This window comes from Podarcis filfolensis (assembly GCF_964270895.1).
Source record: "Podarcis filfolensis genome assembly, chromosome: 5".
Classification (NCBI taxonomy): domain Eukaryota; kingdom Metazoa; phylum Chordata; class Lepidosauria; order Squamata; family Lacertidae; genus Podarcis; species Podarcis filfolensis.
This window is the reverse complement of record NC_139608.1, coordinates 56,055,183-56,081,835: the sequence shown is the minus strand read 5'-3', so window position 1 is coordinate 56,081,835 and position 26,653 is coordinate 56,055,183. Positions and strand designations below refer to the sequence as shown.

The 26,653-nt window shown below is 40.5% G+C and overlaps 2 protein-coding genes across 13 annotated transcripts in view; one reads left to right on the top strand and one right to left on the bottom strand.

Moving 5' to 3' along the window:
- FANK1 (fibronectin type III and ankyrin repeat domains 1) overlaps nt 1-13,880 on the bottom strand; it is a 36,534-nt gene extending 22,654 nt beyond the window's left edge. For 4 of the 6 annotated variants that reach the window (XR_014548928.1, XR_014548929.1, XM_083617060.1 and 1 more), the window contains exons 1-3: nt 13,718-13,819; nt 2,945-3,122; nt 1,362-1,486 (exon numbers count right to left, since the gene is read on the bottom strand). Coding sequence is in view for 4 of the 6 variants with exons in the window: in XM_083617060.1 (XP_083473186.1) it covers nt 1,362-1,486; nt 2,945-3,122; nt 13,718-13,787 (373 nt within the window). In the remaining 2 variants the exon portion in view is untranslated. Of the gene's footprint in view, nt 1-1,361; nt 1,487-2,944; nt 3,123-13,717 lie in introns of all 6 variants that reach the window. The other 2 variants (XM_083617062.1, XM_083617061.1) reach the window with 1 other exon arrangement.
- Nucleotides 13,285-26,653, top strand: part of DHX32 (DEAH-box helicase 32 (putative)) — a 24,475-nt gene continuing 11,106 nt past the window's right edge. The window contains exons 1-7 of one of the 7 annotated variants that reach the window (XM_083616905.1): nt 13,285-13,411; nt 15,013-15,769; nt 18,576-18,769; nt 19,913-20,285; nt 21,851-22,090; nt 23,751-23,847; nt 23,941-24,099. In XM_083616905.1, the coding sequence (XP_083473031.1) occupies nt 15,491-15,769; nt 18,576-18,769; nt 19,913-20,285; nt 21,851-22,090; nt 23,751-23,847; nt 23,941-24,099 (1,342 nt within the window). In that variant the 5' untranslated portion in view covers nt 13,285-13,411; nt 15,013-15,490. Of the gene's footprint in view, nt 13,412-13,514; nt 13,533-13,915; nt 14,056-15,012; nt 15,770-18,575; nt 18,770-19,912; nt 20,286-21,850; nt 22,091-23,750; nt 23,848-23,940; nt 24,100-26,653 lie in introns of those variants that run through there. The other 6 variants (XM_083616907.1, XM_083616906.1, XM_083616909.1 and 3 more) reach the window with 6 other exon arrangements.

Below are 26,653 nucleotides of genomic sequence, written 5' to 3'. Positions count from 1 at the left end.
ATATGAATATGAATGGATTTGAATATTTACATATAATAAAGCTGTGCATTGTATAGGAAAATCCTGGTTTTACAATTCAGATTTTTATCCAAATCCATTATGCTATTTGGAAAGCAAACATTATATGAAGTGCAATATTAAAATGAACTATGAACATGCCAAACACATAACATATTTCTAGATAATGACGGGCAGAATTCTTTCCAATGCTTTCTTTTCCTGAGGAAAATTTTCCATTTCATAAACGCATTAGTAACAACAAATGGATGCCAATTGCTGATACAATATTTGGCAAGCTTCGTACATTCAAAGTGTTTTGCTTTGTTAACTGAATGTAAATAAAATAAGCATGCTCAATTAGATCACTCTCTAGGTATCAGAATTTTTTCCAATGCAAACTGAAATGTTTACCCTAATTTTCATAGGATTATTTCCCAGATCCCGCCCCCCCCCACCCTGAAAACTCACACTGCTTTCAGAACAAGGTTTCAATTCAGGAATGGCGGCCTTTGGACAAATGTGAGCATGTTATATTAAGATGCTAAAGTCTAATGGCTTCTGGTGGTTACACAGGAAGCAATGGCAAAGGGATTCAGCCATACTTTCACTAAAATGTTCTAGGATAGCTCACCATGGGCTAGCGCACAATGGGAAATCGGTGAATCAGTTGCAAGCTCTTGGCTTTGGACCTATTTGATACAATACAGAAGTCTATTGATTTCAACAGGATAATTTACTCCCAACTCAGGGAGTGTGGAGAGGTGCATGGATTTCTTGGGGACTGGAATATACAACACTCCATTCTTAACTCCCAGGACAAGCAGTTCTGCTGCCAAGAAGCACGCTTCTTACTAGATACGTATCTTCAAAAGGACACAAAGTGGTACATGTTGTTCCTAATGGCTGGATTTTAGCTAGCCACCCAGATGTAGTGATTCATTGTGGGATCACCACAGAGAATATTTTTGCAGATTGAATTCCTAAATAATCAATACTGTCTGGATGCCTAGTTCAGTTCATTAAAGAGCATGGAGACTTTATGAAACCGATGAGGTTTCTTGTCCTGTTTTCTAATTTGGGCAGCCAAGGACTGAATAGCGAGAAGACAACATCAAAAAAGCAAGCAAACATTTTAAGATAAGGGTTTTTCCCCACTTCAGATAACAGTGAGAAATAGCAAATGCAAAAGGTCTAAAATTTATCCCAAATAAGATACTGCATAAAAATGCTTAATTGAGAGCAGTGCTGCATGTTAAATTTACTTAATAAACTTCTGCTTTCCATTTAATAGCTATTTTCATTGGGTAGAAATCAAATTTATATTGTGCATACTTAGAATTAACAATGAATTGCCAACTTACTTGTTGTGGTTACACAAACAGGTGTACTGTAAGCGGACTCCCCTGAAGGATCTGTCACTTTAAGTCGAAATCTGTAGGTTGTTCTAGGTTCAAGACCTTCCACCACATGCTGTTGAGCATATCCCCTAAAACAGAGTAATGTTATTTCCCCCCAGAAAATATTTTTTTAATCATTTTCAAATGTTTTGTTTATACAAGACTAACTCTAAAAAATAATAAAAAAAAATACAAATAGTACTAAAAACTGACTACCAAACACCTGTTACTGTGAATATATGAAGGTCACTGGGGAAAAAACCCATCCGCATAGATGGGAAATATGTGCCAAAATTGTTCTTTTTAAATACACATTATTGTTGTGTCACTGTGAATCCATCTGCAAATTCATTTGCCCTAACTGCACAAAGAAATCCAAAGTTTTCTCAAGCCTACATGAATACCTAAACTGTACATACTTTAAAACCCAAAAGGAAAGAGAGGGTGATAGCCAATATCTGTCATACTCAGAGTAGACTCTGTGAAATCTACCATTTCAATTGGTCTACTCTGAGTATGACTTATGCTGGATATCACCCAAGGACTTCAGGTCTTCAAAAACAAGAACTAGAACATCTACATAAATGTCATCAAATATATACTTCCCAGCACATTTTTCAAGGGCAAAAGTTCAGGTTTGAATATTTTAATTTAATGTCTTCATATAATATTTGGAATACCAAAAAATGTCTATCAGAATTACCATTACTTTGCCATGTGCTACTGCTTTAACTAAAAAGCAAAAATCCTTATAAGCTGTCTGACACTGTAAAGAGATTGTTTCCTAAAACGCTCAGAATGCTTTAAATTTTAAAGTACTGTTTATAGTACAAGATATGTAGCTTGACATATGATGAAATAGGTAGTATTCAAACAGTCTAATTCTGCCACCTAGTGACAAACTCTACATAGAAATTTTCTGATGACAACAGAACGTATGATGTCTCAGAGCAAACATCAGAGCAGTCAGGGGACCACTGGTAGCTTATGTAGCACTGCAGTCAATTTATTTATTTTACTTTTACAACACATAAACCACCTCTCCAAATGCTCAATGTAACTGATAATAAAACTGTTTTCCCCCGAAAATCAAGAGGAAGATCAATTTTATCGTTTAATGTACTGACTTTTTCAACAATTAAGAAAACTTTTTACAAATTAAATCATAAAGTTAGAAGAAAAGAAACAAGAGTAAAATAGTGAAGGAGTTATGCTTTAGCCACAAAAAGCAACAAGAGAACTACTGGATGAAGAAGGGTCATGTGGTCCACACTCGGGATCCAACAGCAACAAGTCAGACCCATCAATGATTTGATTCCATGATTACAGAACCTTCCCCTTTCAAGTCATTTGAGTGGTACTTGCTCCACTGAGATGTACAGATTTAGGGGAAGAGTCTGCAATGCATAAAAGTATTGATATACTCTTGTTATACCTACAACCATAAAGACCATTTTCAGAACCACTGATTTATGTTAAGTATGTCAGCTTTGTTATCCAAGCTTTCAAATTATTTCGGGGGGGGGGGGCAGCACAACTTCACTTACGTATAAATTAGACCATATTTATGCAACTTTGTGTCCTCTTCTTCAACTGAAAATTTTAACCATTGTTCCTGAGGACCTTTTCGCTGTTCTTCCAAGTCCCAACTAAGGTGAATATTGTGGTGGCTCACATGGCGTACAACTACAACTGGAGGGCGTGGTTTTGAGATGGAATGTCTTCCTACAAATGAATTACATCATTTCACATGTCTGATACTTATCTTGATTCAAACAGGAATATGGCTAGGACTGCATAAGCACTGTAGGGCAGTGTCCCCCAACCTTGGGCCTCCAGCTATTTTTGGACTACAATTCCCATCATCCTTGACCACTGGTCTTGCTAGCGAGGGATGATGGGAGTTGTAGTCCAAAAACAGCTGGAGGCCCAAGGTTGGGGAACACTGCTGTAGGGCAATCACTGTGTTATTTGTTCTTTTGTACCTTCCCCCACTTTGCAGCAATACAATAAACAGAACTGTAAAACAATTTTGCATTGTATCTATGGACTTCAGCTGCTGTGACAAAAGTTTGCACACCCTAAGCATTTACTTGTTTTTGTGGAATATTTATATCTTTCCTTTCGATCACAAAATATCCACAAGATAGTTGAGAATAAGTAAGCGATAACCTCCAAGAAATAAAATTGTAACAGGTAACAGTAAGTCCACATAGCAAATACAAAACAGCAGCAACATACAACTTAATTTTTAAATAACTTTCTCATAAATGGCTTTTAAAGAGGATAGTTTTAACTTGGAATCTGTATGCCATCAAAAAAGCAGCAAGGTGTATCTCCCCAGGGAGGGAATTCTAAAGTCTCAGCACCACTACCAAGAAGGCCCCATCCTGCATAACCACCCTTTGGTCACACACAAGGAACAATGACTTCTTTTCAGTATCTGCAGGTTCACATCTTTTAAACAAGTGTATTAGTTAAGCAACCAATCAAACATGTCTTACATTTTATAAATGCAAGTAATCTATAGAAAAATTGGAAAAATACACAGAAGATTAGCGTGGCCCCAGCACAAGGATGACAAACAAATTTCATAAAGCATTCCATATTTCTGTCAGCCTGTCCTTAGTGACCATTTTAGCAAGTACTGTATAGTGGAAATATTACTTTCTCGGTGCTTAAAATTATGTTCCTTTAAAAAAGTAAAAATAATTAGTCAATAGACATAATGTAAACCCTTAGACCTAGACAGCATATTAAAAAGCAGAGACATCACCTTGCCAACAAAGGTCCGTATAGTTAAAGGCATGGTTTTCCCAGTAGTAATGTATGGAAGTGAGAGCTGGACCATAAAGAAGGCTGATCGCCGAAGAATTGATGCTTTTGAATTATGGTGCTGGAGGAGACTCTCAAGAGTCCCATGGACTGCAAGAAGATCAAACGCATCCATTCTTAAGGAAATTAGCCCTGGGTGCTCACTGGAAGGACAGATCGTGAAGCTGAGGCTCCAATACTTTGGCCACCTCATGAGAAGAGAAGACTCCCTGGAAAAGACCCTGATGTTGGGAAAGATGGAGGGCATAAGGAGAAGGGGACGACAGAGGACGAGATGGTTGGACAGTGTTCTTGAAGCGACAAACATGAGTCTGACCAAACTGCGGGAGGCAGTGGAAGACAGGAGTGTCTGGCGTGCTCTGGTCCATGGGGTCACGAAGAGTCGGACACGACTAAACGACTAAACAACAACAAACCCTTAGACTTGGGGGTGGATGTCAGGGAATTGGAGGCTGCCAGAGAACTGACGGGGGAGGGAGACAAGTATAGAGAGCCCAAGTCGGTAATCCTATGTTCCCCAGCAGGAAATAACAAGCTGGGGAACTTGTTATTTACTCTCCCCAAAATTCAGTGAAGGAAGCAAAAGAACTTACAAATTCTAATGCCTTGGGCAAAAAAATACAATCCTGAGTGTCAGAATGACCAGTACTGTCTCTAGTGAGCCCTCCCTACCATAAGTTACTCCCCTTTCCAAGAATAACCTTTTTGCTTTGAAAGTGGATTAAAATACTGGCAAAGGGAGCCAGCAGGTAGCAAGGATGAATTTCATTACCAGCTGATCCTTGAAAGGCCTGGGTCTGGTTTGTAATGGGTTTTGGCTTTCCAAACGAGGCGAGTTCATATTCCAAATTCACACCATCACTAATCCTATGCTCTGTACACTTTCCTTTTCTCATAAAGGTATTAAGACACACTACACTATGTTCCATTAAGTTCAGGATAAGGTATATATTGGAATAATTCAGGTAATTCATTCTAAGATAGCTAAGATTACCTACAATATTATATTACATTTCACTTAATGAAAAGTTATAGGAGTATATGAGTTCTATTTCCAATAAACCAAGTGCTGATCATTCTGCTTGACACATTTAACAGACAGAGGCCCCATGACTTTAACAGCTTTGTAGCAGGCAAACATTCAGTTCACACAGCTTGTCCTGCCATAGACATTCCAAAGATGACAAAAGCATCTCCAGATGAATTTGTGCCAGTCATACTTGTTCTCCAACAAGACCCTTTGTTAGAGAAAATATCAAAACCTATATTCTTTACTTCTTGTTTTGGTTAAATGTGGAAATAATTGCTTTATTATATTGTTAGTTTATTAATTGTCTTAAAAGATTATGCCAAAATGCAAAATATTTGCATAAAATCTATTATTATGTTGCCCAAAAGAGCAGCTGGACTATTTAAAAACACACAAAATATTTGAAACCAGATTAACAGTGGCTTGACCTTCAGCTCAGCCAGAAACAGCTTGTTTAATATTCATTTCATTGCTATGACCAACATGGAGCTTTATGACATCATAGACAGGAAACAGAAACATTGTGAGTTATGAGGTTGTCCTACTGATTGTCTTGCATTTGGAAAGTTAAATTCAGTGTCAATACACTAACTAAAACTATGACTTTAAAACATAAAGAACAACCTCATCAGGAAATCATAAGCTTTTGTCCTAATTATTTTTGCAGTGAAAGCTGCTACATAATTTTTATACAGTACAGATATTCATATAGCTCAGTGGCATATCCTTAAAATGACAAGAAAGAAAAAAGACAGCGATGGCATAGCTCACTCCACTATCCTTTTATAGTGAACAGGGAAAGATCAGGTTCATCTATCTAATTACCAATACTGCCTCTATCACCCAGACAAAGTTCCAAATTGGTCAACCTTATAATCTCTTGCTACAAAGTCAATTTGGGAGTTTAAATTCTCTGGAGACATCTGAAACTCATGAATAATGAAAAATTAAATAGAATTGATTACATTTTAAAAAATCTGCTTAATTATTGAAACCAATTACTTAAGCAGAATCACTTTGATCGAAAGTCTTCATTCTCTATACAACAGTTGCTTTGGGGGAAAGAAAAATGATAAGGCAAAAACACATGGAATGTCAAAAGTAACAAAACAGCAAGCGTACATCTTCTACATAGCAGCTTCTACAGGTGACTTAGATCAGCCCTTGGGAGCCTCAGGCCTAAGAACCAAATGTGGCCCTCCAGGCATCACTATCCAGCCCTTGTAACTCTTCACCAGGCCCCATCCCTAACCAACCCTGCTCCACCCACTCCTGACTGGAATGTGTCCTTGATTCCAGTTTGCCTGGGTGGAAATATGTGCATGTCTGGTAACCTCTGACATTTGTGAGGCAAGAGTCATATCCACTGTTCTGCACAATTCTGCCTCTGGACTGCCCATTGTTGGCATGTGGCTCTCAGAAGGTTCCTCATGAGGAAAGCTCAGGCTGAAAAACATTTCCCATCCCTAGCTTAGATGTGTTCTGTCCCTTCCACTTTCCAATACAGATCAAATCAGAGAAGGATTTAGGGGAGCGTAACCGGTTCGGCCATACAGGCTGCAGAGCCTTGGGAGTGCCACAACTATGATGTAGACTGGAAGGAGAGGTACAGGGGGACACTGAATTTTGGCATCACAGAGGGCACTGCTCAGGGCTGCCAACCTGAGTAAAATATTGGGGGGGCAAAGTAAGCCCTGCCCCACATAATCAATCACAAGACACGGCATACCCCCCCATTTGAATGGCAATGCCCATTAACTTTGGGGGGCCCGGCTCCCTCAAATATTTTACGGGGGGGGGGGGGCTGAAGGGACCTCGGCACCTTGGAATTGGAAATGATTAATAGGACCCACAAATGGGAGGAGGGAAGTCCAGGAGATTCTTTGGAATCTTGCCTTTACGTTGTATGTTGGATATGTGATTGTAAAACTTTAATCTGAAAACCAAATTAATTAATTAATTAATTTTAAAAAAGACTATTTTTGCTTTAAAAAAACAAAGCAGAAAAACTCTTTTCTGGATGGCAAGGAGGTGGGGTGGATACTCATAGGAAGTGGATGACTTTCAGTAGTATGCAAAACTGTTCAGTTCAGGTGGCAACAGCAGCACTTTATGGAACTGTTCAGTAAGAGTGCTGAGTAGCTGACAAGATAATTTATACAACTCTATCATACGCACGCATACTTTAAAAAGAAAAACTGGCAGGGACAGTCTGGCTCCTGTCACTATCCTTTTCTAGCAGGAAGTCAATTAGTAATTGTTATAGAAGCCATAATTAGGATGCTTAAATGTATTTATATATGCCAGATTCTGCTTAGTTTTCCTTGTTTGGGTCCTCCTTTTCCACTAATTTAGAGCTACTTCACATAATAGGAAAAAATATGTGTTAGCAACATGTTTAGCAGTGCCTTCTCTATTGTCCTTTCTTTCCCATTTGAAGACAACCTGCTAAGTGGAGACTTAGCATCTGTATTGGATTCAAATTAATTTAATATAAGTGGTGTTATTCTGATTTATATGTATGCTTTTATATATGCAAATGATATTGCTGTTTTTATATATGCCATTGTTCTATTACATTGTAAATTACTCTGGGATGTCTCATAGGATGGAATTCATGAATGAGATAATGAATGATGATAATGATTCCTATGTGTCCCATGGCATGGTCAATAACATTAACATAAACACACACACACACACACACACAGAGAGAGAGAGAGAGGGGGGGGGAGGGAGGGAGGGAGTATATAAATACCTTACATAGCAGCTTTAAAAAAACACATAATATTTGAAGAGGAGATTAGTGAAGGGGCAGATAAGTGATGAATGTAACAGCCTGTTTAGACTACTGCAATGCAGTATACAAGGAGCTTCCATTGAAAGCAGTCCAGAAATTGCAGTTGTTTCAAAATAGAGCCCCAAGATTACTAATTGATACTAGATGTTTTACCAGTTGTATTGGCTCCCAGTCTATTTCCAGGAGCAATTTAAATTGTGGGTTTTAACCTCCTAAGTGGCTTAAGATCACCACCTTCTGCCTGCTTAAACCTTAAGATCTTATATTAAGACCCTGACCAGGGTGCACACGGTAACTGAAGGAAGGCATATGGTTACGATGAAGGTATTTCTAGTGTTGGCACCTCAACTATAGAACCTCCTGAGAGTGGCTCATCTGGAACCTTCTTTAGTTTTGCAGCACAAAGTAAAAATCATGTTCTTTACTTCCTCTTTTAAACAGTTTTTAATTAGGGTTATACCTTTTATGCTGCTTCTATTCAAAAATGTTTTTCACTTTGGGCTGGATTCAACTAAGTAATTGTGCAAACAGGAGTCAGCACAAATCCCACTAGCACAATGGGCCTTTCATCCCCCTAGTGTGTCCCCTCATAGGTAAAGGTAAAGGTACTCGTGACCGTTAGGTCCAGTCGCGGATGACTCTGGGATTGCGCGCTCATCTCGCTCTATAGGCTGAGGGAGCCGATGTTTGTCCGCAGACAGCTTCTGGGTCATGTGGCCAGCATGACTAAGCCGCTTCTGGGAAACCAGAGCAGCGCACAGAAATGTTATTTACCTTCCCACCGGAGCAGTACCTATTTATCTACTTGCACTTGACATGCTTTTGAACTGCTAGGTGGGCGGGAGCAGGGACCGAGCAACAGGAGCTCACCCCGTCGCGGGGATTCAAACTGCCGACTTTCTGATTGGTAAGCCCTAGGCTCAGTGGTTTAGACCACAGTGCCACCCACGTCCCATGTCCAATCATGCCCACCCTCAAATCAGCGGGGGGGGGGGGGGCTCAAGAGAACCCTCAAAGCAGCACATGGGGGGAGAAGAGGGGAGATCTTTCTGTCTGGCAAGTATAAATGGCACTGTTCCGCTGACGGAACAATCACATTAGGTCATTGAACTCCTCTCTGTTTTTGATATTTTGTTGTAAGTCATTTAGGATTTTTTTATTGATGGACAATTATATTAATCTAATAAATTATTATATTGTGAACACATCTTTCCTATATTGCGTGTAGTGGCCTGCTAAGTACATACTGTGACAAATAATTACTGTAACCACCCCAAGCCCTTAGGACAGTCATGGTTATAATTCAGGATGATTATTTAATTAACCAATTACAGGATGGAGCACAGATAAAATAGGTTCCTCAAAATAGAATTGTATCGCCTATCATGGACAGTTCAGTTCTGGGGCGGGGGGATTAGATACAGTATAACAGAGATATGTGAGACTGCATTTCCACAACTATTCATTTTACAGTGGTACCTCGGATTACAGATGCTTCAGGTTACAGACTCCGCTAACCCAGAAATAGTACCTCGAGTTAAGAACTTTGCTTCAGGATGAGAACAGAAATTGTGCTCCGGCGGTGCAGTGGCAGCAGGAGGCCCCATTAGCTAAAGTGGTGCTTCAGGTTAAGAACAGTTTCAGGTTAAGAACAGACCTCCAGAACGAATTAAGTTCTTAACCCGAGGTACCACTGTACTCCAGTTGCCACAGAAAAAATACTGGAAAGCTCTATATTCCATGTAGCAGAAGTGGGAAAGCTTTGGCCCTCCAAAATTGTTTAACTACAATTCCCATTCAGCCTTGACTTTTGCCATGCTGGCTGGGGCTGATGGGGGATATAGTTCAGCAACATCTAGAGGACTGTTCCACATGCATGTCACCCAGGCAGCAGTGGATGGTGTGCTGGGGTTGCACCATTCACCTGACCTCTCTCTGGCTGAGTCACTACAGCAAAATGGAACAGAGGGGTGTGGCAAATGTGTCCATGCTTCTGCTGGCACATTTGCATCACACAACCTTGCAACTCTCTCTCTCTCTCTCTCTCTCTCTACTCTCGGTCCTCGTATGCTGCAGCAACTCAACAGGAAAGAGGTAATATGAATGGCAGAGCTCTGCCACACTGCTGCATATAGGAAAGGTGGATGCATTCAGACTTTCATAAAAAGAAAACAAAAAAACTTCATAGATTACTAAAAATATCCAGGTTTAATTAATTTAAACAACTAATGGCATCCTGGCTTTTAATTATCTATTTTAAAATTTTATTTCATTATGCTAATAAAGTTACTACATAAATAAGTGATCAGATCAGAAGTGATGACTAAATACCTTGGGCACAATTCAGATTTTATTTTATTTTTAAGTTTTATATTCTCTTACAGCATTTCTCATTAAGCCGATAAGGCATATATAATATTTGTCTGACACCAAAGAAATCTAACAGCAGGAAAAGGAACATTTTTTTCTTGGGAGAGCTGCAATAAAACCTGATAACAAGCTTGCTGGCCTTTTCCTCCTCACAGAAGTACATACGCTCTTAACAAGAGACACCTCATTTACTGAACAAACCTTTCCATTAGCAGCAACTACACACACACACACACACACACACACACACACACACACACAAATTCTTATGAAGAACAGAACACTTAACTTAAACCTTTCGGTGTAAATGTGATGAGTAGCTTAGGAAGCAAGATCTAAAGGTTCTGACATGAATAAATCTGAATCAAAAACTGACACAGATATTCCATTGTTATGAAAGGAAAGATTCCAACATGAAATACAGGTGCCTATTTTATGTCTTACTAGAGCTACTGTGCCTTTCAAGCATTCGTACAACAGTTAATTAGCCCAATACCCCTATAAGATGGCGTGTAAAGAACTAGCCACACAGATAGCCACTTTAATTTGCAGTTAACCAACTTTAATTTGTGACGCAAAGAGCATAGTTATGTGTTAATACACATTAACATCTGAAGAACCTCTCCCCAGTAAGACCTGAGCAAATGTGTATATGTTTGCAGCCTTAATGAGGGAAACCCCACTGTGAATGACTGAACAAATGATACAAAAACAAAATATTTCTCAAAGCAAAATATTCCTTTAAATTAACGTTCGTTGGGGTTTTGTCCAGGCTCTAGACACCAATCACAATTTCGTGAAAACACCTCCAGTTTGGATAAGTTTGCAAAGGGTGGGTCTTAACTGTGGTCCACTGAGGCTCAGAAGGACTGCCCCTTCACAGAGTCTTATCAACATCACTACCCCATTCCTCTGGTTTATGAAAGACCAAATACAGTGGTACCTCGGGTTAAGTACTTAATTCGTTCCGGAGGTCCGCTCTTAACCTGAAACTATTCTTAACCTGAAGCACCACTTTAGCTAATGGGGCCTCCTGCTGCCGCCACGCCATCAGAGCACGATTTCTGTTCTCATCCTGAAGCAAAGTTCTTAACCCGAGGTACTATTTCTGGGTTAGCGGAGTCTGTAACCTGAAGCGTATATAACCTGAAGCGTATGTAACCCGAGGTACCACTGTAAATAGAAATAACCAGTGACTGACTTTGGGGTGATGCGGAATGTACCCAGTTAAATTTTTCTTGCTCTGATATGGTGTTGATAAGCTTTCATCATACCTAGCGTCTAAAACAAATGGAATGTCCCCCATTCACTACTGGCCTTGACCCTGCCCACTACTGGTATGAAACTGTATATGAAAAAGGTTTTCCCACCTCTGGTCTAAACAATCACTACTTTGGGATCAAGGACTTTTTTATTTCCCCTTGCCCCTATTGTGTGAGGATTAGTTTACTTGTATGAAAAGTTCTGTTTGCTGATGGAGGCAGTAAATCCAGCAAATGAATGTTGATAAATTAAGCTCGTTTTCCTGAATGATGCAACTATTTCTGCTAGTGATCCTTCAAGGTATCATTGTTTCATAATGAAGTCTTGTATCTCTCATGTAAAGGTAAAGGTAAAGGTACCCCTGCCCGTACGGGCCAGTCTTGACAGACTCTAGGGTTGTGCGCTCATCTCACTCTATAGGCCGGGAGCCAGCGCTGTCCGGAGACATTTCCGGGTCACATGGCCAGCGTGACAAGCTGCATCTGGCGAGCCAGGGCAGCACACGGAACGCTGTTTACCTTCCCGCTAGTAAGCGGTCCCTATTTATCGACTTGCACCCAAGGGTGCTTTCGAACTGCTAGGTTGGCAGGCGCTGGGACCAAGCGACGGGAGCGCACCCCGCCGCGGGGATTCGAACCGCCAACCTTTCGATCGGCAAGTCCTAGGCGCTGAGGCTTTAACCCACAGCGCCACCCGCGTCCCGTATCTCTCATGAACAACTGATAAATACAGTAAAACTGTGTTGTAGCTTAAATAACAGGATGAAATCTAGTGGTTTACAATATAACGTTGGTACAATTTCCTACCAGCTATGGAAAAATCTTTCCAGGTTTTCTCTAGTGCCTGACCTACTGAATTTCACAGCACTATTCCCATTCAGTCCTTGCTGTGCAAAATCATGCTACCCATTCCTCACAGTCCCCATGTTCCTACTTTCCAGCATTTTCTTCCATCGATACCTCCTATTCCAAGCGACATACACACTCTGCTCTCTGAGGCTCACACTCCTAATCTTCATTGATTCGACCTCATCATCCTTGCTGCTCCTATTCTCACTCCTACAGCTCACAACCCCAGGCTTCCCTCCTTTTTCCTCCTTTTTATGGATTCCAATTTTCTATTACCCAAAAAAAAGCCCCCTTCCCTACAAACACAGAGAATATCTTACAGGTATCCCATTTCAGACATGCAACTAGTGTATCCCTTAAAGGCAGCAGGTGTGTGTGTGTGTGTGTGTGTGTGTGGTAATTTGGCAACTACTAAAGTAAGGGCACCCAGTATGCATGACTCCAACTAACTCCCATAGGCTTATCAACCCAGAGATGGCTTGCCACCGCCTCCCTGCACTTTTAACAGCTATAGTGGCATATCCAACTCCCAAGAAACTGCGATCTACTCCCAGTATAAAAAAACAAAAAACTGGCAGTGATCTACCATTGTCATTGGAGGCAGGAGGAGAGTGCATGGGGTTTTGGGATTGCCCAAAATTGTTGAGCTTTTTTTTAGGAGGGAGGTGCCCAGAGCAGTTTTTGGGGAGGACTGCACAGAGTTTTTTAGTTTCCTCCCCCCGTAACTTTTTGTGCACGATGACGATCCCGCGATCTACCAAGATCAGCTGGGGATCTACCAACAGGCAGAAACCTAACAAGTTAAGCTTCTCTTTTCACTGAATCTCCGTATGCTGAAAAAAATCTGCATCCTTGACTTTTTCTGCAGGTATTGCTAGTGCGGGGAACCTTACCAAAAAAAAACCCCACAACCCTATTCTACTTTCTCCCCGTGGCATCAAATCCTACGGCAAGTGCTCCGTTTAAGGAGGCGGCCTCGGAGCCAAGTGGTAATGAAAAACCAGGAGACATGGTGCATGTCTGGGGGGGGGAATGCACTCTGTGCATGCTCAGGGGCATTTTTTAATTTTTAATATTATTTCAAACGCTGTTGAGTCGTGGCTGAAACAAATGTCTCCCTCCTCATCCCTCACCCCACCCCCTGCCCTCTCCGTCTTCGACGAGGTCCTCTCACCCCTCTTCCCTTCCTTCACAGCCTTCCCGTCCGCTCCGCTACTTTTCTCCTCACCTCCGCCGGCCTCCATGAGCAGCGGCCGGTTGAGATTCCTCCCGCCGGCTGGGCCGCGCCTAGAGTCCCGTTGCCATAGCAACGCCAACGGCCTGGCCGGGAGACCAAACTAGGCCTTGGGATCCCCCGAAGTCGAAACCAAGAGCGGCGAGAGAGAGGGCTCGGAGGGAGGAAAGGCGGCAAGGAGCGGCCCATCACCACTCTGTCCTCCGCCATCCTGAATTTTGAGAATGAGCTGAGGAAGTAGCAGGAAGGGGCCATGTCAGGTGCAATACAGGAATTGGGTACGATTCGAATGCACGACTCAGATTAAGAGTCACTTAGAGTCACTAGGAAGCCCTGCTGGATTAAAAAAAAAAATCTTATTTGAAAATGTTTTCAGGAGCAAGAGCAATCCTATGCAAAAGAAGCATGCGGGTGTAATGAAGCCCGTGTAGTTACAGCAGATTCAAACCCTGTTCAGCAGCAAGGCTGCTGCTGTTCTGCCTTAGCCTGGCAGAGGGGAAATAAGCCTTTCAAATAGTGTGCTATGCTAGATTGTCAGGCCACTGGAGCTGAATGGGTTTAGGATCCAGCCTAAGTCCCTTTTGCAACCACTTTAGCTCGGCCAGAGCCAGCTGTGCCAGGATGAGGCAATTACACCAGCATAACTTCAGCTGAGCTGGATTGGAAATTTAACACTGGCTGAGCTGGGAATCAGCCAGCTAAACCAAATATCTGCTCATCCCAGTGCACTTTGTCTAGGACTGCCCCTTCATCTGTCCTTTATGTGATTTAAACAATAATGTCTCATTCTCCCATACTGTTTTCTAAATTCAAGAACACTTCAGATTTTACTAGAGTGTTTCAAATGTTTGGCCTAAATTTAAAACATGTTTCTAATTACAGTGGTACCTCTGGTTACCTACTTAATTCGTTCCGGAAGTCCGTTCTTAACCTGAAATTGTTCTTAACCTGAAGCACCACTTTAGCTAATGGGGCCTCCTGCTGCTGCCGCACTATTTCTGTTCTCATCCTGAAGCAAAGTTCTTAACCCGAGGTACTATTTCTGGATTAGAGGAGTCTGTAACCTGAAGCATATGTAACCCAAGGTACCACTGTATACGTTTATATGGTTGCTGCGCAGAGCTGCCTGCTTCCCCCAGTTTTGCACTGCACATCCTGTGGTAAAATCTATTGTAATGGGATTAAGCAACCATGTGACCCTTTTCACAATCAGACACAATAATCTCATCCTGTAGCCTTCTATTCACAATGAATCAGGATGGAGACACGTGTGACAAAGCAGTAACTCAGCAGAATCCTTAATCACCAGACCAGCAAGAGAAGCTGCAGAATACACTGCAAGAAAGCAAACCGACTTCTTACTAATTGGTTTGATCTGGAGGAAAAATACATCAATTCAATATGCAGGAAGTGATTGGTTTCTGCAGAACTGTATCTCCAGGAGTGAATCATTTTAAATGTAGGTGTTTTAGTTTTTAGACGTCTCTCAAATAAACTTTCTGATGAATCAACCTCACGGCCCACAGAGGTGACAGAGAAATAAAGAAGGGAAAGAAAAAACAAACCCTTGGAATATAAACTTTGTGGCACTTTTGAACTGAACTTTTGGAATATACTGTTTCTGAACTGGGTGACTTTGGTGATTTATTAATGTAAAAGGTTTTCATTGATGTTCTGATACTCATTGCTGGGAATAATACATGAAGGAGAGCTATGGACTACTTTGTTTCTTATTCTGAGAAGCAGTGCTTTTCAGAATTATTTGACTCTTCTGATGGGGAGGAGATGGAAGAGGAAAGGATGGAGAGATATGCAGCAGATTTAGAGATGAATCCTTTTGATGGATTGCCGTTCTCTTCCCGTTACTACAAACTTCTCAAAGAAAGAGAGGAACTTCCAGTCTGGCAAGTGAAATATGCTTTCATGGAAAGTCTGCATCATCATCAGATTGTGATTGTTTCAGGAGATGCCAAAACTGGTAAGAGCTCCCAGGTGAGTGTTTGTAACAAAGGACTTGCAGTATGATATGAATTAATTATATGCAACATTCATATTTTTAAAATAGATCTTGTAATGGACAGAACATTGAACTAAGTTTTTAGGCATGTGATCCTGTATGTTACCACTTATTGAACATCCTAGAATGTAAAACTGTTGCCTGCTTTCAGTGAATGTCCTGTAGTACTACAATATTGTCAAATGTATTAGGCCAATCAAAATATCATCTGCACAATACTAATTGCAGTAGGCTTGGGAGTGGTGGTGACAGGAATGGTTTTACTAGGGCTTCAGGATTGAGGTCCTTAAAAAAACAGGACCCATGATCCAGTTCTGTACTGCACCTTTAAAGATTTGTTCATGCAGGAGGGGATCTCTCTCAACTATTGAGTTTCAATACTTGTTTGGCATGTAGTATATGAGAGATTGCCATTTTAAAACAAGGTTCAAAAGATCAGTACATGAAGTTCATTTCACCATATAGTTTGACAGAATGCACTTCTTATTGCCTATTTGATTATATTATCCAACATTTCATTGTAGGTGGTTGAAAAGACAAGAATTAAAATGTGATATGGTTTTAGAAACAGAGGACAAATTAACTGATAAATGTTGTATTTCATAAAATTTATACACTGCTTGTTTGTTAAAAAATAACCTTATTTTATCTTTACAAAAAGATAAAAGCAAGAAAAAATATCAAAGCCATACTTCAAAACATACAAAAGTTAAAACATTATACTTAAACAGATTAATATGCGATTAGATATATAGATAGAAATATAGTGCATGTTTAGAATTTTAACTTTAAATTCAATGAATTTTTTTATCATGTATAAGACAAGCATAATCAATCAGTAATTACTTCCATATGAGCTACATTGAAATCAATTCACTAAGACAAGAAAAGGCAATCTGTTTCCCAAGGGCATCTGCCAGCCTCCTGCACTGGCACAAGGACTTTGAACTTTCATCACCACAAGCATTTCAAAAAGTTAAGAACATTCATTTTTGCGATTAATGTATGAGACATATAGGGCCATCTCAGTGACTCCACTATTATGGAATATCTCCCACACACCCAAGGCTCAAATGGACCTCTTTCTGCTAGTTAGTGAAGAAGACATTTATATTCCAGCAGAATTATACCTTGCCATACTGTCGATAAAACAGGAGTGAGCTACCGTTTCCAGCATGAGGGCCACATTCCTTCATGGGAAACTTTACTGGAGACCAGAGGCAACAGTGAGCAGAGAAATGGATGTGATTCTTAGCTTTGCAATATAGGCCACATTCTGGTTATACAAAAACCAGAGTGTCCTGAACAATGGGGTACCTGGTGGCAAGTCCCGCTGGAGTACACAATCCCACAGCATATGTTGGCACACAGTCCAGCAGTCTGGCAGGCCAACAGGTCCAAAGTCCAGCCTGGTTCCTGTCTCTGATCCGGGGTCAGGGCACCTGGAGGTCAGTCCCACACAAGTATAGTCCTGAAGAGCACCCTGGGCCATCCATCCAAGTCGTGGTCCAACCAACATGGGAAGTTGAGCAGACACAGCACCTCAGCTTTGCTTCTCTTTTGTACTTTGCATGCTGATTGCAGCATCTGGGCTTGATGAGGCACTTGACCCTCACCTGTTCTGAGCCTACTCCAGCTGAGGAATCACACACCTCAGGGGCTTACTCCCAAAGCCTTTCTCATGAATTGTATAACCACAAGGCAACAGAGGTTTAGGAGGTTTTCTCCTTCCCCAAGATAGGCTACCTTCCCAGGCTGGTGAGCCCGATTTCCCTTAACAGCACATGAAGAAAAGTCTTCTTGACCATCGTACCTGCTATTGGCCTCATCTTCAAATGCAGGGGATAGATAAGTCCTTAACTCACTGAGGGTTTAAGACCCATCGGCTACCCTTACCTGGTTTAGCTGGCCAGTTGCAGCTGTTTCCCAGGATGTCACCACTGTCACATGTTGACTGCTACTATGAGCCACAGGTGAGAGCTGAGTTCAGGTTTGGGGACCAAAGATGGACGAACTTCCCCAGAAGAAACACAACGTGTCCCCACCAGAGATACTGCCCTCCCCTAACATCTAATTCAATCATTTATACAATTATACATGATGGTGCATAAACTGACCCTTTATTAATTTTCCTTTCAAAAGGAAAGAATATCTTTCGTTCCCCTTTTTTATGGCCATGTGGATTACTCCAAGACACTTTCATTGTCTACAGATGTACAACCCCCATGGATTTCCTCTACAAATTCCAGAGTTATGGCAATAAATACAAACAATCCTTCTGCTTCAAATAAACATTAACATCAGCTGTTGACTTCTTTCTGACAGATGGTCATTTTGTGCTAAAGTGACTGAGCAGAGCCAGGGCTGTAAGCCCAGAAGGAAACACAGACAGGGATTTGGCCCCCCTGACCCTGACCAGAAATGTCCCTCACACTGTTAAACCAAGCAAGGAACCAAAATGCTCAAGTATGATAGGGTTGGTGTCCTTTTCTCCCCAGAGGCCATTCCTGTCACTTCTCTAATATACTCAGGCTAATCTAGTTCAGAACAAGAAATTCCCAGAACTGTCTTTCACTTTATGTTTGACCACTTAACTGACTCGGGGTCTTGACATTTATCCAGGAAAATAATTTCCATTTATTGAACTGTTCAGTTGCTAGTAGGCAGACAGCTAGCAAGCAAACAGCAGATGTTCACTTGAGACAGCACATGTAATCAAATAAGCTTGTGTATTCATTTCATAGATGGATTCATTTCTCTCTAACTTTTTTAATATTAAAGGTGCCCCAGTGGTGTGCTGAATATTCTCTTTCCACTCATTTTCAACACGGGACGATTGTGTGCACACAGACACATAAACACACAGCAGTATGGCTGGCATTGCAAGTAGCTGATGAGATGGACGTCAATATTGGTCATGAAGTGGGTTATGTGGTCCCATGTGAGAGCTGCTGTAATAGTGAAACGATCCTGAGGTTTGTGCATTCATATTCAGTCCCTCTAATATGTACAGGTACTCTATATAACCTACATACAAATGTGTAATTCCAGTATGCTCTAGCATCACACACTAGCTAAGAAACAGAGCCTGATACAGTTCTATGAAGATTATGTGACAAAACTGTAAAGGTCTTGATCTTCAGTAGTTCTGTGTGATAAAGTGAATGGGTTCCATTGAACCAGATACTGAGGTCAAATTGACTTGGGGACAGGGTTATCGTTCCCCACCTTACAAATACATGTGCTATTGATGTCTCTGTGGATCCCTTTAATTAACCAACTTAGATGTGGAAATGTGAAAAAACAAACTACTGCATTTAGGAACATGGTTGTGGATGTAAAATTTGGCTGTCAGATGGCCTAAACCCTACCCTATAGGAGATGCATCATGTTTCTGTGCATGTGATGCACACACATATGTGTACATGTATGGCATACAGCTTTACCCTAGCTTTTGACACTTGAGGTGTATATTTTTGGGACCCATCTTAGTACTTGATTTCCTATTCTGACAAGCTGTTTTTTACTTTTTCTGAGCATAAATCAACTCTGTGCTCACAGTCTGGCATGTTAAAACCTACTGCAGTCAGTGGAATTTAGGCTGCAATCCTGTGTTTACTTACCTGTGAGTTATCCCTGTTGAACACACTGGGACTTCCTTTTGAGGAAACACACATGGGATTGCTGTGTCTTTCTCATACCAGATATATGCTGAATTATTGCCTCCTCCACATTCAGCTGCTGGGTCACCTTGGGCTAGTCACACTTCTCTGAAGTCTCTCAGCCCCACTCACCTCACAGAGTGTTTGTTGTGGGGGAGGAAGGGAAATGGAGAATGTTAGCCGCTTTGAGACTCCTTAGGGTAGTGAAAGGTAGGATATCAAATCCAAACTCTTCTACTCTTCTTCTTGCAGGTATGACAACATAAGCCTGACAGGCTATTCTAATCTGCCATGATTTCTCCGACCCCACCACTTTAGTGCAATTTTGTTGATATTTTCATTTTGAAGGAAAAACCTGGGCAGATTATGCATAGCCTGAAGAATGCGTGCTGTCTCCTTCAGCTTATGTCATCACCAATTTTGAATAATGATCTTTCTTTCTTTGCATGGCTACAGATACAGTACAGATGACATGCTACAAAGAGAAATGATGTCCAATCCCTTTCTGAGCAATTATGGAATCATCATTTTGGATGATGTGCATGAAAGAACTCTCCCAACAGATGTATTGCTTGGACTCCTTAAAGATGTAGTGATATTAAGACCCGAGCTGAAGCTAATTGTAATTACATCTACTCAGATGTGCACCAAACTACAGACATATTATGGCAGCACGTCTCTCATAAGAGTGAAAAGCAGATACCAGGTGGAGGTTGTGTATACCTGTTGCATTCAGAAAGATAATTTCTCTTCTGCTTTAAGACTGCTTTTTGAGATTCATAACTCTAAAGAGAAAGGTGATATTGTGATCTTTCTGGCCTGTGAACAAGTAAGTAAACCATTTAATGTATCACAGAAAGTATTTGCGTACTTGGGCTTCTATGTTAGGATAAGCAATTTCCGTACCCCCTTTAAAACCTTCTGTAATTAGGCCAATTTTTAAAAAGTACTCATGTTGCACTAAGTCTACAGTTCTATATATACTTACTTGGGAGAAAGTCCCATTGAACTAAGTAGGGTTTACTTCAGAGTAGGCATGCCAATTATTATGCTGTAAGGTAACTGTAGCAAGCTACTTTTAGGAAGATCTAGCAGCAACTCACTTTACCAGGGCTGCTATCTAGGTTGTGGCTTATTCCTCTCACAGAGCTACAATTCTCAAAGCGATTTAACAGTCAATCTCTCTTCCCAGGGAACTATGAGAATTGTACCGCTATAAGAAGAATAGGGGTCTCCTAAAACTCCCAGCACCCTTAACAAAGTACAGCTCCCGGGACTCTTTGGGAGAAGCCATTATGGTTTAAAGAGGTATAAAACTGTTTTCAATGTATAGTGCAGACGGAGCCCTAGATAGCATATCCTATAATAGTGGGTCTTTAGATTTTCTGGGATCAAAACTGCTACTAAGAAATCAAGGTGAATAATCATGTAGGCAAAGCGTTTTGGTCCTGTATGTATCACTTTGACATTAAAAGACTTTGGTGGGGGGGACAGTAGTATTCAAAAGAAATACTTTAAGCCTTTGGAGAGAGAGAAATGCATTTTAAATTGCATTATACTCTTTTCCATATCTTTTGCAAGCAATCATTTTTTATAATGTGAAAGAAGAAGGACATAATTTAACAAATACTTTAGAGCTGTTGAATTCTTACACTTTTATGCCTTTAAATTCTCAAACTTAATTTTTCAATTAATGGTTTCTTTAGCATTTTATTGATTTTTATTACCCCCAGAGAGTTCATCTGCCACTGGGGAGAATGCTATAAAGCAAATTTGCAATTCTCCTATATGTTCAATTATTTTAATAGCGATAAAGAAAAATTAGTCACTTTCATATATGGTTTATAGCACTTTTGATACTTTAAATTCTAACTAGACTAAGAACATAATAGTAATTTTCAAAGTTAGCAAGATAGAGATTCTTCCAAATTAATTTGTCCTATTTCTGGGAAGTGTATGGAACACACTGATATGGAAAATCAAGGCGCCATGTTATAATTTTTCATTACAGTATTACTGTTCTAGTAGCGTGTTAATGTTTTGTTATGGATATTAGAATGTCTTTCTGTGAGATTGGTATAGCCATGATAGACTGTCAAATGGCAGAAATCTGTAAGGAATATGGCACTTAAGCAAATGGGGGAAGGAAGAGAAAGAAGCCCCTTTTTGGGCTGAAATAAATTCCTCAAGAAACAGAATTGCCGCATTACCGTATATGATGTTTCTATGTATGCTTCTGTTACAATTTCCTCAATTTAATCAGCATTATGACTGTTATATTTTTGCCATTAGAGCTTAACATAGAAATAAAATCCATTAAAAAGAGAGAATAGATTCAGAATTGGCACAGTGAGCCTGTTTAATTTTCATGAAAGATGTCTTCACTGCTTCTAGGAAATTGGAAAAGCCTACAAGATTATTCAACAAGAAGGGCCTAATTTAAATCCTGAACTTGGTGAATTGGTCCCTGTTCTTCTCTATCCCAGTGAAAGAGAGAGAATCCTCAAGCCAAATGAAGAAGGGCCTTGCAAAAATTACAGGAGAAGAGTGTTGCTAACTACAAGCTTTGGGGGATCTTTGGTTTGGATTAAAACTGTGGCCTTTGTTATAGATGTTGGGATAGAGAAAAGAAAGGTAAGTAAAATAATATTTAATAAATTACCAATGGGGCAACACATGTCTCAAAGATAAGGTTTCACATACATGCATAGTCCATTATGGTGTGGATCTTGATATGTACTTGCTTAAAAGGCTGGCATAATTTTCTATTCCCTCCCCCCATGTACAACAGGGATTCACCTGCCTCTTGTCCCCTTCCCCCACCCCCATAGTTCGTTCCACACCCTCAAACTCTGTGCTGCAGCATTGGAAGTCAGCTCAATCAACATTTTTAATTAAAACAGGTTTTCAGTGCAGAGGCCAAATTGCATTTTCACTGATTTTCAAGCTTCTTGGTTTTATTTTTGAGAAACGTCAGTCCAGACAAATATACATGTGTGAAGGGATGTCCTTTCTTGGAATAGCCATTCAGTCAATACAGAATTCCATGTGTGCTCTGCTGTGTGCTCTGCCATGTGTGTTGTGTTTAAAACAAAACAAAACACTGACATGAAAGGAAGGAATGATTTTGCAGATTCCATTCTCCATTCACTGAAATGAATGGGGAACTATTCCAGGCATGGGATCTTGCTGCACATCAGAGCTCCTAAGCCTGAACCATTGCTGCTTCCAGATGGGTGGCTGCTAGCACTGATAAATCATTGCTTTTTCACTGTAAACTACAATTGAGAATGCAATTGACTTTCCCCACAGTATTGGGGATATTGTATATTTTCTTTATGTTTATCCCATCACATTCCACTATAAGCTCTAAGCAGAATTGCAATTCACTTTCCCCACATTTGGGGTTATTGCACCTGCTTTCTGTGATTATCATGGAATATGAGTCAAGTGTATCAAGCAGTGGTGGGTGTGGGACTGGACAGGAATACAGGAGGAACTCATAGACCTGTTATGCACCCCTTATCTCCCAGTGCTGCCTGTGTCTGTATGATGCAGGTGGCGCTGTGGTCTAAACCACTGAGCTTCTTGAGCTTGCCGATCAGAATGTCACCGGTTCGAATCCCTGTGACGTGGTGAGCTCCCGTTGCTCTGTCCCAGCTCCTGCCAACCTAGCAGTTTGTAAGCATGCCAGTGCAAGTAGATAAATAGGTACTGCTGTGGCGGGAAGGTAAATAGCATTTCTGTGCGCTCTGGTTTCCGTCACGGTGTTCTGTTGCACCAGAAGCTGGCCACATGACCCAGAAAGCTGTCTGTGGACAAATGCCACCTCTCTCGGCCTGAAAGTGAGATGAGCGTGCAACCCCATAGTCACCTCTGACTGGGCTTAACCATGCAGGGGTCCTTTCCCTTTACCTATATTCACATAGACATAGGAAAACGGGAAGAAAGAGCTATTTTGAGTCTATGGGAGTACTGTGTGTGCAGGCACTGCATCCTCAGTGGACTGGTGTGTTTTATTGAAGAGAATTTCTCCAAGATATGACAGCAAAACTACAACGATCCTGACAGGAACAAGTGGTGTTTCAGTCAATTTATCAAACTGCTTTCACGTTTTCATTTCAAGGCAAGTGAAACAATAATAAATATTGTGGAAAGGAAATGAATTTGCAGCCAAGCATTTCATGAAACACAGCAAGAAAAACCTTCTAAGCAAAAACTCAATGCAAATCCATTGCAATCTTGCTCAATCTTTCTTTTTTTCAACAAAGTCATGTCTCTCTTGATTTGCAAGGTATACAGTCCTCGAATCAGAACAGATGCTGTTGTCATACAGCCCATTAGCAAAAGCCAAGCTGAGATACGTAGGCAAATTCTGGGCATGTCTTCAGGTAAGGGGGGAGGGAATCATTGTCAGCTTTAAACAACCGTGTTTATCATAAGAGAATGTGTTGAAGCAAGGTTGTTGTTGAATTTCCTGGCAGGTAAATGTTTCTGCCTCTACCCTGAAGAATTTACAGATAATGAAGTGAAGCTGCTACCACCGGCCAAAATTCAGGAATCCAACTTGACCAGCATGGTTCTTTTTCTGAAAAGAATGGATATTGCAGGCCTAGGTCACTGTGATTTCATGGATAGGCCAGGTAATACCAAATTGTTATCCATTTTCTTAGCCTTAGTCTGCTGTCTAAACCAGGGCTCATGGTTCAACTCTCTCCTTGCTAACCATAAACTGTAACTAAGGTCTATTCTTATGGTGTGTTTGCACACAACCTGTTTATTTTTATCTGCTGTACTTGTTCCAGAATGAAAGCTGAGTATTTGGGGGGAATTTTTGGTCAGGAACGCATTAGAAAATTTCCCATATTAACAAATGGGTATTATTGACTCGATACACTCGCCTAAGAAACGATTTCCATGGAACACATTGTGTTCAGGTAGCAGGATCTGCCTATACATACATAGCTACCTAGCACCTGCCTCATTACCTTTAGCATTCCCCTAAATAACTAAAGACATGGATAGATAATATAAGATTTCATGAGCTTCATATAGCACAGATTATGTGACCACAGTGCTTGTCAGTTACACCATTAGAATAAAATGGATGCTCACAAATAAGATCATAACCCAAGCTCTGCTAATACTGTGCTTAGGGTGGCAGCTTGATAACTACCATGATCTAACTCTTAAGGTCAAACCTGATGTTACAATAAAGACACGGTGGCCATCAGAAACAGAAGCCATGTGTATAGTATTAGTATTAATTTACAGTGTCTAAGATGTTCTAGGCACTGAACAGAGATTAAAAGAAAGACAATCCCTGATCACAATCTCATAGATATGATACAGAAAGGAACGTTGTTGGGGAGGGAAGCAGAAAGCATGCAAATGCCAGCGCTAACAATTGCAGTGATAAAATATTACCAGTATCTGCTTGTAAACAGGTCTTGTTTCTGGTGAAATTCCTGGCTTTTAGCTTTATCCTTTACCAAGTGCTCTGTGTTTAGCAATTACTAAAGATAACCTGCAATTCAAGCCAATTTTTTATTTAATGGAAATGCCACATTAAACAATAATGTAATCTTCACTTCTACAAAAGATAAAGCCTGACTTTCAGCAAGATGGAGCAATTCATTTAAATAAAACAGCTTTTACAGATCTTTAACAAGTACTTCTTTTGTATTTCCAGATTTATTGCATTTATCACTCTTGTTTTGACCTTAAAAAAAAAACCTTTTAAAAAACCACGAAAAAATATGGGAAGGTAACACTTTCCTTCCTGAGGCATTGTGCTTTCAAAAGGGAGTGAGAAACATCGGTTACTGTTTCCCCTATATAGTGTTGCCTCTCAACATTGTCATTCTAGGCATCTCCTTTGGTATGCTGCACAGAAAGCTTTGTGTCTGCTTTCAGTACTGACTAGGATAATTTAAAGGTGGGTTTTGTATTTTCAGTTTAAAGTGGAAGCAAGAATAAAGCAAGGTCAAACTGGATAGTATCAGCTGTGGAGATGATCACTCAACCTCACAATCCGTTATGTTTTTATTGAAAATACAGAACTCTTAACTGCCATCCAAATATGTGAGGAGTCTCCCTTGAAAATCCATAGCCAATTTCCTTTCTAAGTAAGAATGAGCTATACGTGTTTGGTTGCATTAGGAATGGCCTCAGAAGGAAGTCCCTCCACATTTTAAATACTATGTACAGTTTTGATTGGCTCATCTCAGAAAGGATATTGTAGCTCTGGAAAAGGTCCAGAAAAACTATCGTGATTGGAGCATCTTTCCTATGAGGAAAGGCTAAAGCATTTGGGGGCTTTTTAGTTTAGAAAGAGATTGCTAACTGGGGACACAATACCGGTTTATAAAATTATGCATGTTCCTCCTTCATAATAGTAGAACTTGGGATCATCAAATTAAATTCTGTAGACTCAGGAAAGATAACTTGTTTCTTCATACATGTAATTAATTTACAGAATCCACTGCCACAATATGTGGTGATATTTACTAGTTAGAAGTGTTTAAAGGGGGATTGGACAATTTTGTGGATAGAGAATATTAATCACTGTGGTTATATTGAACTTCCATGTTCATAGAATCATAGAGTTGGAAGAGACCACAAGGGCCATCGAGTCCAACCCCCTGCCAAGCAGGAAACACCATCAGAGCACTCCTGACATATGATTGTCAAGCCTCTGCTTAAAGACCTCCAAAGAAGGAGACTCCACCACACTCCTTGGCAGCAAATTCCACTGTCGAACAGCTCTTACTGTCAGGAAGTTCTTCCTAATGTTTAGGTGGAATCTTCTTTCTTGTAGTTTGGATCCATTGCTCCGTGTCCGCTTCTCTGGAGCAGCAGAAAACAACCTTTCTCCCTCCTCTATGTGACATCCTTTTATATATTTGAACATGGCTATCATATTCAGAAGCAGTCGTCCACTGAGTACCAATTGCTAGGAAGTAACAGCATACTGTAGTAATTGGAATGTTAAAAAATAATAATAGTAGGTCTGGGGAGACCCAGGATCAAACTCCCATTCAGCAATAAAGCCATCATGCAACCTTTCAGCATTGCCTACCCCACAGGGTTGTTGTGAGGTGAAAACTTGGGGAGAAACATGTACACCATCCTGAACTCTTTCTTGGAAAGAGAGGATATGATTGTAATATAGACATAAATAAATAGCAGAAGATG